General features: G+C 36.6%; 1 protein-coding gene across 1 annotated transcript in view; it reads left to right on the forward strand.

The window, feature by feature from the left end:
• The first annotated feature begins 2,068 nt into the window (after positions 1-2,068).
• CYLC1 (cylicin 1) overlaps positions 2,069-16,822 on the forward strand; it is a 33,549-nt gene continuing 18,795 nt past the window's right edge. Inside the window, exons 1-2 of the mRNA XM_037822769.1 lie at positions 2,069-2,079; positions 5,744-5,797. Of these exons, the coding sequence (XP_037678697.1) occupies positions 2,069-2,079; positions 5,744-5,797 (65 nt within the window). The remainder of the gene's footprint in view (positions 2,080-5,743; positions 5,798-16,822) is intronic.

The raw sequence follows: 16,822 nt of genomic DNA on the forward strand, positions 1-16,822 counted from the left end.
ATTGTGCCTAAGAGCCTCCTCCCGAATGCCTCTTTGTTGCTCAGATGTGGCCCTCTCTCTCTAGCTAAGCCAACTTGAAAGGTGAAATCACTGCCCTCCCCCCTACATGGGAGCAGACACCCAGGGGAGTGAATCTCCCTGGCAACGTGGAATATGACTCCCGGGGAGGAATGTAGACCTGGCATCGTGGGACGGAGAACATCTTCTTGACCAAAAGGGGGATGTGAAAGGAAATGAAATAAGCTTCAGTGGCAGAGAGATTCCAAAAGGAGCCGAGAGGTCACTCTGGTGGGCACTCTTACGCACACTTTAGACAATCCTTTTTAGGTTCTAAAGAACTGGGGTAGCTGGTGGTGGATACCTGAAACTATCAAACTACAACCCAGAACCCATGAATCTCAAAGACAATTGTATAAAAATGTAGCTTATGAGGGGTGACAATGGGATTGGGAAAGCCATAAGGACCACACTCCACTTTGTCTAGTTTATGGATGGATGTGTAGAAAAATAGGGGAAGGAAACAAACAGACAAAGGTACCCAGTGTTCTTTTTTACTTCAATTGCTCTTTTTCACTCTAATTATTATTCTTGTTATTTTTGTGTGTGGGCTAATGAAGGTGTCAGGGATTGATTTAGGTGATGAATGTACAACTATGTAATGGTACCGTAAACAATCGAAAGTACAATTTGTTTTGTATGACTGTGCGGCATGTGAATACATCTCAATAAAATGAAGATTAAAAAAAAGAGAGCGAGAACTATTACATGCTACCACTAATGTGAACATTGAAAAATGTATAATAAACGGTTTATAATGTAGCATGTAGGGGACCTAGCAGTAGAGAGCAATTAGTGACCGGGGAATGATAACCTAATAAGAACAGATAAGTTATCATGGGTAAATTTAACATTCTGGGAATGCCCAGGAATGACTATGGTTTGTTAATTTTTGGTGGGTATGGCAGGAACAAGTTCACAGAAATGTTGCTATTTTAGGTTATCTGCCTTTCTTATTCCTCTGCTGGTTTATAATCTGTGTATTTTCTTGTGGTAGAGTAGTAACATGTTGGAAGTAAAGTGATTATTTTAGCTTAGTTGTCTTTTTCTTATTCATTGTTTTGGTTTGTTTGTAATGTTTTTTTTTTTTAAATTTTTTTGGTGTAGTTAATAGTTAATTTAAAAAAATGAAAAAAAAAATATGCAAAGCTCCCCTGAGGAGCTAGGGGAGAATGCAGGGGTATTCAACTTCCCCACCTCGATGGTTGCTGATGTGCTTGCAGACATTGGGGGCTGGTGGTTTGATGTGCTGAGCCCTCTATCATGGGACTTGCCCTTGAGAAGACTGTTATTGCAGAGAAGTGGTTAGAATTGTTTATAATTGTGCCTAAGTGTCTCCCCATGAATGCCTCTTTGTTGCTCAGTTGTGGCCCTCTCTCTAGTCAAGCCAACTTGGCAGGTGAAATCACTTCCATACTCCATACATGGAATCTGCCACCCAGGGGTGTAAATCTCCCTGGCAACATTGAATATGACTCCTGAAGAGGAAACTAGACCCAGCATCATGGGATGGAGAACATCTTGACCAAAAGGGGGATGTGAAATGAAATGAAATAAGTTTCAGTGGCTGAGAGATTCCAAAAGGAGCCAAGAGGTTACTCTGGTGGGCACTCTTATGCACAATATAGATAATCTTTTAGGTTTTAATGAATTGGAATATTTAGCAGTAAATACCTGAAACCATCAAACTACAACCAAGAACCCCTGAATCTTGAAGATGATTGTATAACAATGTAGCTTATGAGGGGTGACAATGTGATTGGGAAAGCTACATGGATCACACCCCCATTTGTCCAATATATGAATGGATGAGTAGAAAAATGGGGGCAAAAAAAAAAAAACCTAAAGGAAGAATGGAGGGTGGTGGCAATTTGGGTATTCTGTTTTCACTCCTTTTTTTAATAGTCTTGCTTTCACTTTTTCTGGTACAAGGAAAATGTTAAAAAATAGATCGGGGTGATGAATGAACAACAATATGGTGGTAATGCAATCAATGGATTATGTACGTTGGATGATTGTATGGTATGTGAATAAATATTAATAAAAAATAAAATGGGAAAAAATAGTAATAACAATGCAATCATTGTAGCATAAAATAATATGAATGTTCAATAAGCACATAGAAGTGTGCAAAATCTCAATAAATCAAAGAGAATTTTAAAAATCTTTGACTCAGAAATTCAAATTCTAGAAAATTATTCCACAGAAGAAAATTACAGGAATTTTCTCTTTTTAATTGATACATTTCTTTTATATTTAAATTTTCTTGATGTGTGTATTACTTTTAGAATCAGAAAATTCAGTACATTTTGAATGAAAGTAAAAGAATGATTAGGTCAAAAAGTATAACTGAGTTCCCCAAAGGGAGCTCCCCATATCACTTGTGCTTTCACTAAGATATTCCTAGTTTGATGCTGTTTACATCTGATCTTCCCCTTTACATGACAACAGTCACAGGATTATGTTACCATTGGACATTTCCTCTTTGAAATTCACTGTTGTCGGCAATCCTCCTTCTTATTTACTCCTCTTCTTCCTATCTGAATACCGTCAACTTCTTGCTCTATCTGAAACCTGGCTCTCCCTCAAATACACTGATTTTCTGTCATTCCCCTCAAGTAGAGGCTGCTTTCTTTCTCATATCTCTTCCTTCCACTGGATCAAGAGGTAGGTGTCAGCTTTTATCCGTGGTACGACTTCCAGACCATTTCCTTCTCCACTCCCTAAAAAAAGCCAGCTCTTAATGGCATGCCATCAGATGTTATCACCTACTACCTTTCCTTATTCATTTACTGACTCCTAGGTCACTCCCCTTCATTTTGCCACTATTTTTCTTTCTGTTCCACTGTCATTTACTGCAACAGAACTCCTGTCTTAATTTCTGGTGATTTCACTGTATGTATGATCATTCTCATATTCTGATGTCTTAATTCTTTGACTTCTGCAATTATCTTGTCTTCCATCCGTCAGTGGCTCACTTCAATTCGTTTTCCCCCAAAATCTCAGTTTCAAATATTTCTCTGTCCAGCCACTGCCTAAGGTACCTCTAATACCTCCATTCCAACAATTTTCTCACCCCTCTAAACTTATTCATTCTTCTGCCTTTTCACTGTCAGTGCTTGTTTGGGTGTATTACATCCCCCAAAATGCTATGTTCTTTGATACAATCTTGTGGGGCCAGACATTTTAGTGTTGATTAGGTTGGAATCCTTTGATGGAGTGCTTCCATGGAGATGTGAATCAATAAACTTTGAGTGAAACATTTGATTGGATAATTTCCATGGAGGTATGGACCCTGTCTATTCAGGGTGTCTTAATTGAATCACCAGAGTCCTATATAAGAAGCTCAGACAGAAGGAGCTCACTGCTGCAACATACAGAAATATTTTGAAGATGGCCATTGAAAGCTGATGCTTTGCAGAATGCCATTTTGAAATGTAATCTAGGAGTAAGCAGATGCCAGCCATGTGCCTTCCCAACTAACAGAGGTTTTCTGGATGCCAACAGCCTTTCTCCAGTGAAGGTACCCAACTGTTGATGCCTTACCTCAGACACTTTAAGGCCTTAAGACTGTAACTGTGTAACCAAATAAACACTCTTTATAAAAGCCATCCATTTCTGGTGTTTTGCATACTGGTAGCATTAGCAAACTGCAACACAGTTCCTCACCAAAACCTTCCCATTGGCTTCACATGCTTCCTTACACATAATAGATTCTTACCTATCTTAAATCCTTACAAACTCACGGTGACTCAGCAAAAATACTCCCATGAATACATCCTCAACTCCCTTTCTCACTTTTCACATCTCTTCTGATAAAACTAATTTTGGATAAATCCACCTCTCCCCTTAACTCCACAAATGCACCTTTGTGATTTGAATGTGTGTGAGAGAAGAATTTAACTATGGCAATTGACTTCAATTTAAATTTATGATGACAAGCTTCAAGTGGGCCATTAATGCTACCTGGCATTATGCTTTCTAAGTCAATTCAGTGGTCATCTACTCCCAAAGATGAATATTTCACAGCTAGTCCTCCTTTTACAAATCTAGAAACTTGCCTCCACCCTGCTCTCAGTTAACTGAGACAAATGGGAAAACTTTAACATTGTCACCAAGAATATAATAAGCTATATGCACCTTTACCCCTATTCTCTGCCTTCTTCTTTCCCTGATCTAAATCTAACTCCTTTACCTCTGCTTTGGATTTTCTCCCCTACTTAGGACATAGCTCTTATAATTAACTCCTATTTTGTATCATATTTTTAAAACTGAAATCATTCTCATTATCATACAAAAAATAGTAATAGTTCCTATCATTGGGAAAAAAAACAACTTCTCTTAACCCCACAACCTTCTCTAGCTGTGAGAATCCTATTTTCCCCTTGTAGATACAAAACTGAGTAGTACCTTTATTGAAAATACCATATTTCCCAAGCACACTAAAAGTTTAGGAAAATCAGGTGACCTTATCTCTGTAGGTCTGTTTTTGCACTCTTTCTTGTGTTCCATTGATTATTTTCCTATCTTTGTGTCAATACTACATTGTCTATATTACTGACACTTTATAATAATTTGGTGTTTTGATATCTGGTAATGTATATTTTTCAGATATGCTGATCTTCTTTCAAATTGTCTTGGCTATTCTTGACTCTTTCAATTCCACATAAAATTTTGAATCAAATATCAATTATCACCAAAAATGTCAAAATTTATATTAGGATTGCATTAGTTAATGTATCAATTTGGGGAGAATTGTTATATTTAAAATGAGTGTTCCAATCCCTGAACATGGCATATCCCCCAATTTTTTCATCTTTTCTTTCACTTATCTTAATATCATTTTGTATTTTTCAGTGTAGAGGTATTACACATATTTTTAAGATTTATTTCTATGTATCTGATATTATTATATAAATGAGATCATTAAAATCTTTCTAATTGTTTTGTTGCTGGTATTTAGAAATATAACTGATTTTTTTCACCCTTTGTCTTTGCATTTAACAACCATATTAAATTCACTTATGAGTTCTAATACTGTAACTACAGATATTTTACATTTGCTGCATAACAATCATGCTGCTTATAAATGACAATTTAATTTCTTCCATTCCAATTCTATGTTTCATTTACTTTCTTGGGACTACAGTACAATGATAACTCAAAGTTGTACTACTGAACATCCTTGTCTTGCTCCCAAGTTCAGGGGAAAACTTTCCTATATTTTAACATAGGTTGTTATATTTGTTAGGTAACTTTTCTGTAGCTTCCCATTATCAGATTGAGGAAGTTTCCCTCTATTAATTGCTTGCAAAGAAGTTTTCCTTAAATGAGTGCTGAATATTATCAAATGCCTTTCCTGCATATATTGTGATGATCATCTAATTTCCCTCCTTTAATTAATATGGAGAATTACATTGATTTTCAAACATTAAACCAAGCTTTTATTCCTGAAATAAACCACACTTAGTTGTGATATAAAATCTTTTCTATGTATTGAATTTGCCAAAAAATTTTTAAGTATTTTAGCATCTATGTTTATGAGAGATATAGACCTATAATTTTATTTCCTATTAATGACCTTGTCAGATTTTGATATTATGGTTATGATCTCCTCATAGAGAAAATTGATGTGTTCTCTATTTTTGGAAAAGTTTATGAATAATTATTGTTATTTATTCCATAGGTGTTTGGAAGAACTGATTAATGAAGATATCTTGAACTGGAGTTCTCTGTGTCGGTAAGTTTTTCATTACTGAGTCAAAGTTTTGTATATGTATATACAATTCAGATTTTCTATTCCCAATATTTCACTTTTAATATGTGTTCTTTTTCTATTAGAGAAATGTGTTTACAGAAAAATCATGCATAAAATACAAGTTTGCCATATACCACCCTATTATTAATAATTTTCATTAGTGTGATCCATTTGGCACAATTGATAAAAGCTCATTTTCATGATGGTACTATTAACTATAGTCCATTGTTTAGCATAGGATTGACTGTATAGCACAGTTCCATACATTTTTTTTCATTTTTATTGTGAAATATACCATATATACAGAAAAGTGATAACTTTCAAAGTACAATTTAACAAGCAGTTAGAGACCAAATTTCAAGGAATATTATGGGTTACAGTTCCACATTTCAGTTATTTCCTTATTGTGGAATATAATATATATACAGAAATGTGATCTCTTTCAAAGTATAATTTAACAAGTAGCTATAGAGCAAATTTTGAAGCATGCTATATGTTACAGTTACACCATGTCAGTTACTTCCTTCTAGCTATTGTAGTACCCTGGAGACTAAAAAAATATATTTATATAAAGATTCAGCATTCATGATCATTTGTTAAATCATATCTTGTCAGTTGCTAACCCTTTCTCTTGTTTGATCACTGTCGTGATCTTTACGGATATGTGGGCAGTGACCACTAATTTGTTCATATTGAAAAGGGGTGACAGTATTATTGGGAATGGAGATGATCTGGTTGATGTTCTTTGAGAGGTTGTTGCCTCTGAGTTTTGGGACTTACCTGGCATAGGAACGCTGTAGAGATTTAAGTTTCTGCACAGTACACTTAGTGAATAAAACTTTTATAGGAGTCTCAGATAGGAACCTAGGTATATTCTTTAGTTTTCGGGGGACTACTGATGGTTAGGGTTGGCATGCTGTGGGCATTTGGAATATCTAGCTGGAGTTTGCATAAGAGTATCCTCCAGGATAGCCTAGCAACACCATTTGAAATCTCTTAGCCACTGAAACCTTATTTTGTTGCCTTTCTTTTCCTCCTTTTGGTTAAAAAGACATTCACAATCCCTTGAAGTCTGGACCAGGCTCATTCCATGTTCCATGTTGACAGGGAGAGTCACTGTATTGGGAGTCTTGTTCCACATAGTGGGGGAAGGTAATGAATTAATTTTCAGAGTTGGGCTTAGAAAGACAAAGGCCACACCTGTGCAAAAAAACAGGTTCTCTGGAGGTAAGTCCTAGGCATAATTGTAGGTAGGATTAGTCTCCCCTTTACAGCCATTCATTTAAAAAGAGCAAACCTCAAGATCAAGTGCTTGACTTAATAAGTAGGGCGTTCCTAATTTCACATAGCATACACTCTGTCCAAGATAAACAATCAATATCTCACATTATCTTCACTTAGTTGAACAATCATCATCACTCTCAATTTTAAATAATTGTCATAACCCAAACACCCCAAAGCTCTTATCAGCCCCTAGTTATTTATCTCTTGTAGTGCGGTACAGGTAAGCTATCCATATTACATATACTGTATAATATGCAATATGTAGTTTTACCATATACCATTCTGTTTTTAACTTTTTGTACCAGTAACATACCTTAGAAATAGATCATGCAAGCACTTGAGGGATACACACTTTTAAACAAGACTTTTCAATCATGTTTGCCTTTAGTGAGTACTGATACTTATAATCCCATTAAGGAACTATCATCAGCTCTGTTCATTCCATGCCTTTAAGTTCACACTCATTAACATGTCTGTACCTATTAGTTAATCATTCCTCCTTCAACAGCCTCTGGCTATCTCTAGTTCCCCTACATTCTACATTATAGGACACTGCTTTTACATTGTTCAGGGAGATCATATTAGTGATAACATACAATATCTCTCTTTTTGTTTCTGACTTATTTCACTCACCATTATGACTTCAAGTTTCATCCATGTTGTCATATGTTTCAAGACCTCACTCCTTCTTACTGCTGCATAGTATTCCATGGTATGTATATACTTCATTTTGTTTATCCACTCATCTTTTGAAGGACACTTGGGTTGATTCCACTTCTTGTCAATTGTGAACAATGCCACTATGAATATCAGTGCACAAATATCTGTTACTGTCACTGTTATCAGCTATTCTGGATATATACTGGGAATTGGAATTGCCCGATTGTAGGGTAATTCTATATCTAGTTTTCTGAGGTACTGCCAATCAGTTTTCCACCGGGGGCTGTACCATTATACATTCTCAGCAGCAATGAATAAGAGTTCCAATTTCTCCACATCATCTACAGCATTTGTAGTTTCCTGTTTGTTTAAAGGCAGCCATTTTTATTGATGTGAGATATCTCATTGTGGTCTTGATTTGCATCTCCCTAATAGCTAGTGAATATGAACAATTTTTTTCATGTGGTTTTTAGCCATTTATACTTCTTCTTTGGAAAAATCTTTTCACATCTTTTGCCCATTTTATAATTGGGCTGTTTGTACTGTTGATGTTGAGCTGATATGCAGGATATCAGTCTCTTATCAGTGTCTTATCAGAACATGTTCACCAAATATTTTCTCCCCTTGAGTAGCTGCCTTTTCACCCCTTTGACAAAGTCCTTTGAAGAAAAAAGTAGCCAATTTGAGGAGGTCCTATTCATCTATTTTTTCTTTCAGTTCTTCTGCTCTGGGTATAAGGTCTAAGAAGCGATCTTGTAATACTAGGTGTTTTGAAGATATTTCCCTACATTATATTTTAGGAATTTTGTTGTACTGTCTCTTACATTGAGGTCTTTGATCAACTTTGAGTTAATTTTTATATCAGCTGTGAGGTAGGGGTCCTCTTTCATTCTTTTGGGTGTGAATATCCAGTTCTCCCAACCCCATTTGTTGAAGAGACAGTTCTGTCCCAGTACAGTGGATATTGGGGGCTTATGAAAAAATCAGACAACCATAAATCTGGGGGTCTATTTCCAAACTCCTGATTCTATTTCATTGGTCAATATGTCTATCCTTGTGCCAGTACCATGCTGTTGTGACCACTATGGCTTTATATTATGTTTTAAAGTCAAGAAGTGTAAGTCCTCCCACTTCATTCTTCTTTTTTAGGATGTTTTTGGCAATTGAGACCACTTCCCTTTCAAATAAATTTGACAGCTAGCTTTTACAAAATAGGTTGTTTTGTCTCCAAAATAGATTGTTGGAATTTTAATGGGAATTGCATTGAATTGGTAGATCAGTTTGGGTAGGATTGACATCTTAATGGTGTTTAGCCTTCCTATCCATGAACACAGAATATTTTTCCACCTATGTAGGTCCTCTTTTATTTCTTATATTAAAGTTCTGTAATTTTCTGTGCAGAGTTCTTTTGCATCCTTAGTTAAGTTTATTCCTAGGTATTTCATGTTTTTTAGTTGCTATTGTAAGTGGAATTCTTTTCTTGAGTGTCTCTTCAGTTAGGTCATTTCTAGTGTATAGGAACATTATTGACTTCTGCACATTAATCTTTTATCCCACCACTCTACTGAATTTGTTTATTAGCTCAAGTAACTTTGTCATTGATTTCTCAGGATTTTCCAAATATATGAGTATATCATCTGCAAATAATGACAGTTTTACTTCTTCCTTTCCAATTTGGATGCATTTTATTTCTTTGTCTTGCTGGTTTGCTCTGGCTAGTATTTGTAACACAATGTTGAATAGTAGTGGTAACTGTGAGTATTCTTGTCTCATTTTCAGTCTTAGTATGGAGTCTTTTATTCTCTCACAATTGAGTGCTATGCTGGCTGTGGGATTTCATATACCCCTTTTACCATATTGAGAAATTTTCCTTCAATTCCTACCTTTTGAAGTGTTTTTGTTAAAAAATGAACCTGAATTTTGTCAAATGCATTTTCAGAACCTATCAAGATGATCATTTGATTTTTCTCTTTTGATTTGTTAATGTGTTGTATTACCTTAATTTTCTTATGCTGAACGACACTTGCATGCCTGGAATGAACCCCACTTGGTCGTGGTATATAATTCTTTTAGTTTGTTTCTGGATTCAATTTGCAAGCATTTTGTTGAGATTTTTGGCATCTATATTGATTACAGAGACTGGCCTCTAGGTTTCCTTTCTTGTACTATCTTCATCTGAATTTGGTTTTAGAGTGATGTTAGATTCATAAAATGAGTAAGGTAGTTTTCATTTTTTCTTCAAGTTTTTGGAAGTGTTAGAGCAGGATGGTGTCAGTTGTTTTTGGAATGTTTGGTAAAATTCTTCTGGGAAGCCCTCTGGCCCTAGGCTTTAATTTGTAGGAAGATTTTTTTTTAATTTTTAATGCGTTTTTTAAAAATTGTGAACTTTAACATGTATACATAACAGTGCTAACTTTCAAAGTACATTTCAGCAAGTAGTTAGAGAGCAATTTCAAAGAATATCATAGGTCACAATTCCACAACTTCAGCTATTTCTGTTCCTGTAAAACATAACATGCATACAGAAAGGTGTTAACTTTTGATGTACAGCCCAACAAGCAATTATATAAGTAATTTCAAAAATTGTTATGGGTTAGAGTTCCACAGTTTCAGTTCTTTCCTTATTAGGCAATATAGGATATAAACAGAAAGGTGAAGACTTTCAAAGCACAATTCAATGAATAGCTACAGAGCACATTTCAAAGGATGATATAGGTTACAGATTCACCATGTCATTTACCTCCTTCCAGCTATTCAAAAACCCCAGCATCCAAATATAAATAAATACATATTTATGTAAAGTTTCAGTATTCATAGACCCAGGTTGAACTTTATCTCATTTGTTGCTATCCCTTCCTCTCACTGAATCTCTTTCTCCATCTTCAGGGATGTCTAGGCAGATAGCATGCTAACTTGTTCTTTATTGAAAGGGGGTGTCAACAGTATGGGGATGGGGATTGCATCTGATTATTGTTCTTAAAGAGACTGTTGCCACTTGGTTTTAGGACTTGCCTGGCAGAGGAACACCCTGGCAGATTTAAGTTGCTGAGAGACAAAACTTAGCAAGGGAATATTTTATAGAATCTCAGGAACATAGGTATTTGGGAACTACTTTTGGTAAGGGCATGGCATACTGTGGCCATTTGGGACTTCTAGCTGGAGCTTACATAAGACAAACCTCCAGGTTAGCCTCCTGACTCTATTTGGGGTCTCTCAGCCACTGTGACCTCACTTTTTAACCTACCCCCCCCCCTTGGGCAAATAGTTATTTTCTATCCCTCACTGCAAGGGCTTGGCTCTTTCCTGGGCATCATGTCCAATGTCACCAGGGAGATTCATTCCCCTAGGAGTCATGTTGCTCATGGCGGGTAATGAATTTCTTTGCTGAGTTGGGCTTAGAGAGGGAAAGACCAAATGTGAACAACAAAAGAAGTTCCCTGGAGTTACCACTTAGGCATAATTATAGAATGGCTTAGCCTCCCATTTACAACCCTAAGTTTCACAAGAGCAAAATTCAAGTCAAGGGCTTGATTTATTAAGTGGTGGGTTCCTAATTTCACTTAATGTGTATGCTATCCCAAGCTAAATGGTCAGTTTCTTTCATTACCTTCACTTAGTTGTACAATCCTCTTCACACTCAATTTTAAACAATTATAATAACATAATACATTCCATAGCTCTTATCAGCTGCTAAATATTCATCCCTAGTATTAGTGTAGTGTTGGTAAGGTATGTCTATTAAACATAGTCTTTAATATGTAATGGGTAGTTTTACCATATACCACTCTGTTGTTATCCCTCTGCATGAGTGTCATACTTTATAAGTATATCAAGCTAACACATTTCTCTTTGTGGAGCTACTCTGTGGGTTACATGCCTATAAACAACCATTTACAAACATGTTCACTTTCAGTGAGTCACTGATAACTTACAATGCCGTTAATGAACCATAATTACACCTGACCATTCGATAACATTTTGTTCACCCTCATTATCATATCTTCACATGTTAGATTATAATTTCCCCTTCACTAGCTTCTGACCATCTCTAGGACCTGTATATAGTACATTATAAGACATTTATTTTACATTTTTCATGGAGTTCACATTAGTGGTAAGATACAACATCTCTCCTTTTGTGTCTGGCTTATTTCACTCAGCATTATGTCTTCAAGGTTCATCCATGTTGCCATGTTTCATGACCTCATTCCTTCTTACTGCTGTGTAGTATTCCATCGTGTGTAATACCACAATTTTTATCCACCCATCTGTTGACTGACATTTGGATAGTTTCCATCTATTATGGTTAGGTTCATGTGTCAAGTTGGCCTACTGATTGTGTTCAGGTGACTGATCAACCAAGCACTGGCCTAACCATTGCTGCAAGGATATTTGTAGCTGGTTAACAAACCAAAAGGCTGGTTTATTAAATCATCCATCAACTGGCTGCAGCTGCAACTGATTACTTCAATGTAGGTCATGTCTTCCACAATGAGAGAATTCAATCAGCTGGATTTAATCCAATCAGTTGAAGACTTTTAAATGAGACAGATAGAGGACTTTCACTTCTTCAGCTAGCCAGTGAAGCATGTCCTGAGGAGTTAATTGAAGTTGCCAGTTCACTGCCTGAGGAGTTCATCCAACATCTTCATTGGAGATGCCAGTTTGCTGCCTGCCTTATAGAATTTGAACTCATGCATACCCACAGTTGCATGAGACACTTCTATAAAATCTTATATTTATAGATATCTCTTATTGATTCTATTTCCTAGAGAGCCCTAACTATTACAACATCTTTTGGTAATTGTGAACAATGCTGCTATGAACATCAGTGTGCAAATATGGGCTCATGTCACTGTTTTCAGATCTTCTGAAGTTGCTAGATCACAGGGAAACCTGATACCTAGTTTTTGGAGGAACCACCAAACTGTCTTCCAGAGTGGCTGTACCATTATGCAGCCCCACCAGAAAAGAAGGGGTTCCAATTTTTCCACATCCTCTCTAGCATTTGTAGTTTCCTGTTTAATGACAGCCATTTTTATTGGTGTGAGATGAAATCTCATTTTGTTTTTCATTTACATCTTCCTAATCGCAAGTGAAGATGAACATTTTTAAATGTGTTTTTAGATATTTGTATTTCCTGTTTGGAGAAATGTCTTTTCATATCTTCTTCCCACTTTAAAATTGGGCTGTTTGTACTACTGTTGTTGAGTTGTAGGATTTCCTTATATATGCAAGATATCAGTCTCTTATGAGATATATGGTTTCCAAATATTTTCTCCCAAAGCTTGTGATTTTGGTTTAAAGTCTAAAAAGTGACCCCTAATACTAGGTGTTGAAGATGTTTCCCTATATTATGTTCTAAGAGTTTTCTGGTACTGTCTCTTATATTGGGGCCTTTCATTCACTTTAAGTTAATTTTTGTATAGGCATGTGGTAGGGATCCTCTTTCATTCTTTTGGATATGGACAACCAGCTCTCCCAGGCTCATTTTTTGAAGAGATGGTTCTGTCCCAGTTCAGTGGATTTGGGGGCCTTATCAAAAATCAGTCAACCATAGATTGGGAGGTCTGTTTCAAAATTCTCAATTCAATTCCATTGATCAATATTTGTATCTTTGTGCCAATACCATGCTGTTTTGACTACTGTGGCTTTATAATATGCTTCAAACCAGGAATTAAATTTCCTCCCACTTCTTTTCTCTATTTTAGAAAGTTTTTAGCAATTTGAGGCCTCTTTCCCTTCCAAATAACTTTGATAGCTACCTTTTTGAAGTCTTCAGATAGGTTATTGCAATTTGATTGGAATTGCATTGAATCTGTAGATCAGTTTGGGTAGAATTGACATCTTAATTGTGTTTATCCATCCTATCCATGAACATGAAATATCTTTCCATCTCTTTAGGTTCCCTGTTTTTTCTTTTAGGAAAGTTACATAATTTTCTTGTAGAGGTCTTTTACATCCTTGGTAATGTTTGTTTCTAGGTACTTGATATTTTTAGTTGCTACTGATAATGGAATCTGTTTTTCTTGAGTGTCTCTCCAGTTAGATTATTTCTAATTTATAGGAACATTACTGACTTATGTGCATTAATCTTTTATCCAGCCACTTTGCTGAATTTGTTTATTAGCCCAAGTAGCTGTGTCATTGATTTCTTGGTGTTTTCCAAATACAAAAACATATCATCTGAAACTAATGAGAGTTTTAGTTCTTCCTTTCCAATTTGGATGCCTTTTATTTCTTTGTCTTGCTAGATTGCTCTGGCTAGAACTTCAAGCACAATATTGAATAATAGTGGTTACATCAGGTATCCTTATATCATTCCTGATCATACAGGGAAGGCTTTCTGTCTCTCACCATTGAGTACTATGCTGGCTGTGGGTTTTTCATATATGCCCTTTATATTGATGAAGTTTCCTTCAATTGCTAACTTTGGAAGTGTTTTTATCAAAAAAGCATGCTGAGGGGGTAAGAAGAAGATGGCAGTATAGAGAGGAGTGGAAGCTAGTTAGTCTCCCTAGCACAACTAATAAACAACCAGAAACAACTAGTAAATGCTGGGGGACATTCATGACTCTCCATATATCATACACCAAGCTGGATTGGGAGGAATGTCCAAGGTTGCAGCAGAAAATCTGTAAGCAAAAACTGCAGACCCAAGCCAAGAGCCCCCTCCTCCCCATGGCAGCCCAAACTGCAAAGCCTGGACAAGTGAATATAGCTCAGCCCAGCTACAACTGAGGTTTTAATGAACAAATGTTTATTGCTTGATATGAGCTATGAATCCCAAACAATCAGACAGAGGCTTATGGTGATGACTGACCTTTGAGAGCTGGAGGACATCACTTGGAGGGAGGGGGAGCCTAGAGGACCAGGTGCTATATCTCGGTGACAGGTGAAACTGAGGGTGGCGAGAGAATGGCCCTGAAGGGGGGCTTTTTGTGTCGCTTTTTTGGCTCAGTGGAGAAAGTCTCAGCCATTTTTAGTTCCCAGCACTCTGACCCAGACAAGGTTGGAGTTAGTGGAGTCAGAGAGACTATTCAAATGCAAATGATACCTCCATAGGGCATGTATCTTCCCTAAGAGGAAAGAGGTGGTGCCAAGCTCTACTACCCACATTCCATTCAGAACAAAACCCCAGAGCCTGGCGGAATACAGCCAAAGGACACAACTCCTTACACCAGTGTGGAGTGACATGCTGACAGATGCCACCTGCTGGGCAGAAAATCACAGTGATCTGAGGCATCACAGGGTGTATAATCTTCTAAGACACACTATCAGGGAAACCTGATGCTATTGCTTCCTTCTGAGACCTGACCCTGTTCTGGTCTGGGAAAACATTATTGGGGTAACCAAGGAAACCACATGCCTACACTAAGAATAATGAAGTTATGACCCAGTCAAAGGAAAAAACTTACACTTCAACTGAGATACAGGGATTGAAACAACTAATGTTAAATCAATTCAAAAAGTTTAGGGAAGATATGGGAAAAGAGATGAAGCATATAATGAAAACACTGGGTATAAATAGGTAGAAATCAAAAGTTTGGAAAAACAACTGGCAGAATCTATGGAAATGAAAGGCACAACACAAGAGATGAAAGACACAATGGAAACATACAACAGCAGATGTCAAGAGGCAGAAGAAAACACTTAGGAACTGGAGAACAAGACACCTGAACTCCTGCACACAAAAGAACAGATGGGGAAAAGAATGGAAAAATATGAGCAACATAACTGGGAATTGAATGACAACATGAAACATAGGAATGTACATGTCATGTGTCTCCCAGAAGGTGAAGAGAAGGGAAAAGGAGCAGAAGCAATAATAGAGGAAATAATCAATGAAAATTTCCCACCTTCTATGAAAGACATAATATTACAGATTCAAGAAGCACAGCATGCCCCAAACAGATAGATCTGAATAGACCTATGGCAAGACACTTAATAATCAGATTATCAAATGTCAGAAAAAAAAGAGAGAATCCTGAAAACAGCAAGAGAAAAGTGATCCATCACTTACAAAGGAAGCTTGATAAGACTATGTGAAGATTTCTCAATAGAAACCATGGAGGCAAGAAGGAAGTGGGGTGATATATTTAAGATACTTAAAGAGACAAACTGCCTACCAAGAATCCTATATCTGGCAAAAAATCTCCTTCAAATATGTGGGAGAGCTTAAAATATTCTCTGGCAAACAATGACAGTGTTTGTGAACAAGATACCTGCTCTACAGGAAACACTAAAGGGAGCCCTACAGACAGAAAGGAAAAGACAGGAGAAAGAGGTTTGGAATGCAATTTTGAGAGATAGGAGCACATCAATGTAAGTACACTGAACAAAGGTGACAGGGAGTGTGGTTGAAAGAAGAAGGTTAGGAGCATGTGGGACACCAGAAGGAAAGAGGAAAGATAAATACTGGGGATGTATAACTCAGTGAAACCTAGGGTGCTCAACAATTTTGATTCAAGGTGTAAATATGTTTTTACAGGAGGAAGAACAAATTAATATAGCATTGCAAGTGTTAAACATAGGGTGGGATTGGGGGAAATATAAAATCAATTCAAACTGGGACTATACTTGGCAGAAATATTGCATTATGCTTCTTTTAATGTAACGAAGGCAATACACCAAAGCTAAATTCATATAAGGAGAGACATAGGGGATGGGTATGGGACTCTTGGCTGTGGTGATGTTTTCTGACTGTATTCTACTTTAGTTTAATGCTATCTTTCTTTTTGTTTCTTCCTAGCTGTCGTGTTTTTTCTCTTTCTTTTTTCTTTTTCTTTTGTCTCTCTACCTTCTTTGACTCTTCCTCCTTCTTTGTGGAAGAAATGGAGATGTCCTTATATAGATACTGCTGATGGTGATAATACCTATATACATGGCTATACAGGGAACCATCAATTGGTTACTTAGGATGGGATGTATGGTGCATGAACAAAACCATCTTTAAAAATGGGTTGATGAAGAAAACTTGAGAGCAATATACTGAGTGAAATAAGCCAGACACATAAGGACAAATATTGCAGGGTCTCACTGATATGAACTAATTATAATATG

This window comes from Choloepus didactylus, chromosome Y, assembly GCF_015220235.1.
Source record: "Choloepus didactylus isolate mChoDid1 chromosome Y, mChoDid1.pri, whole genome shotgun sequence".
NCBI lineage: Eukaryota > Metazoa > Chordata > Mammalia > Pilosa > Megalonychidae > Choloepus > Choloepus didactylus.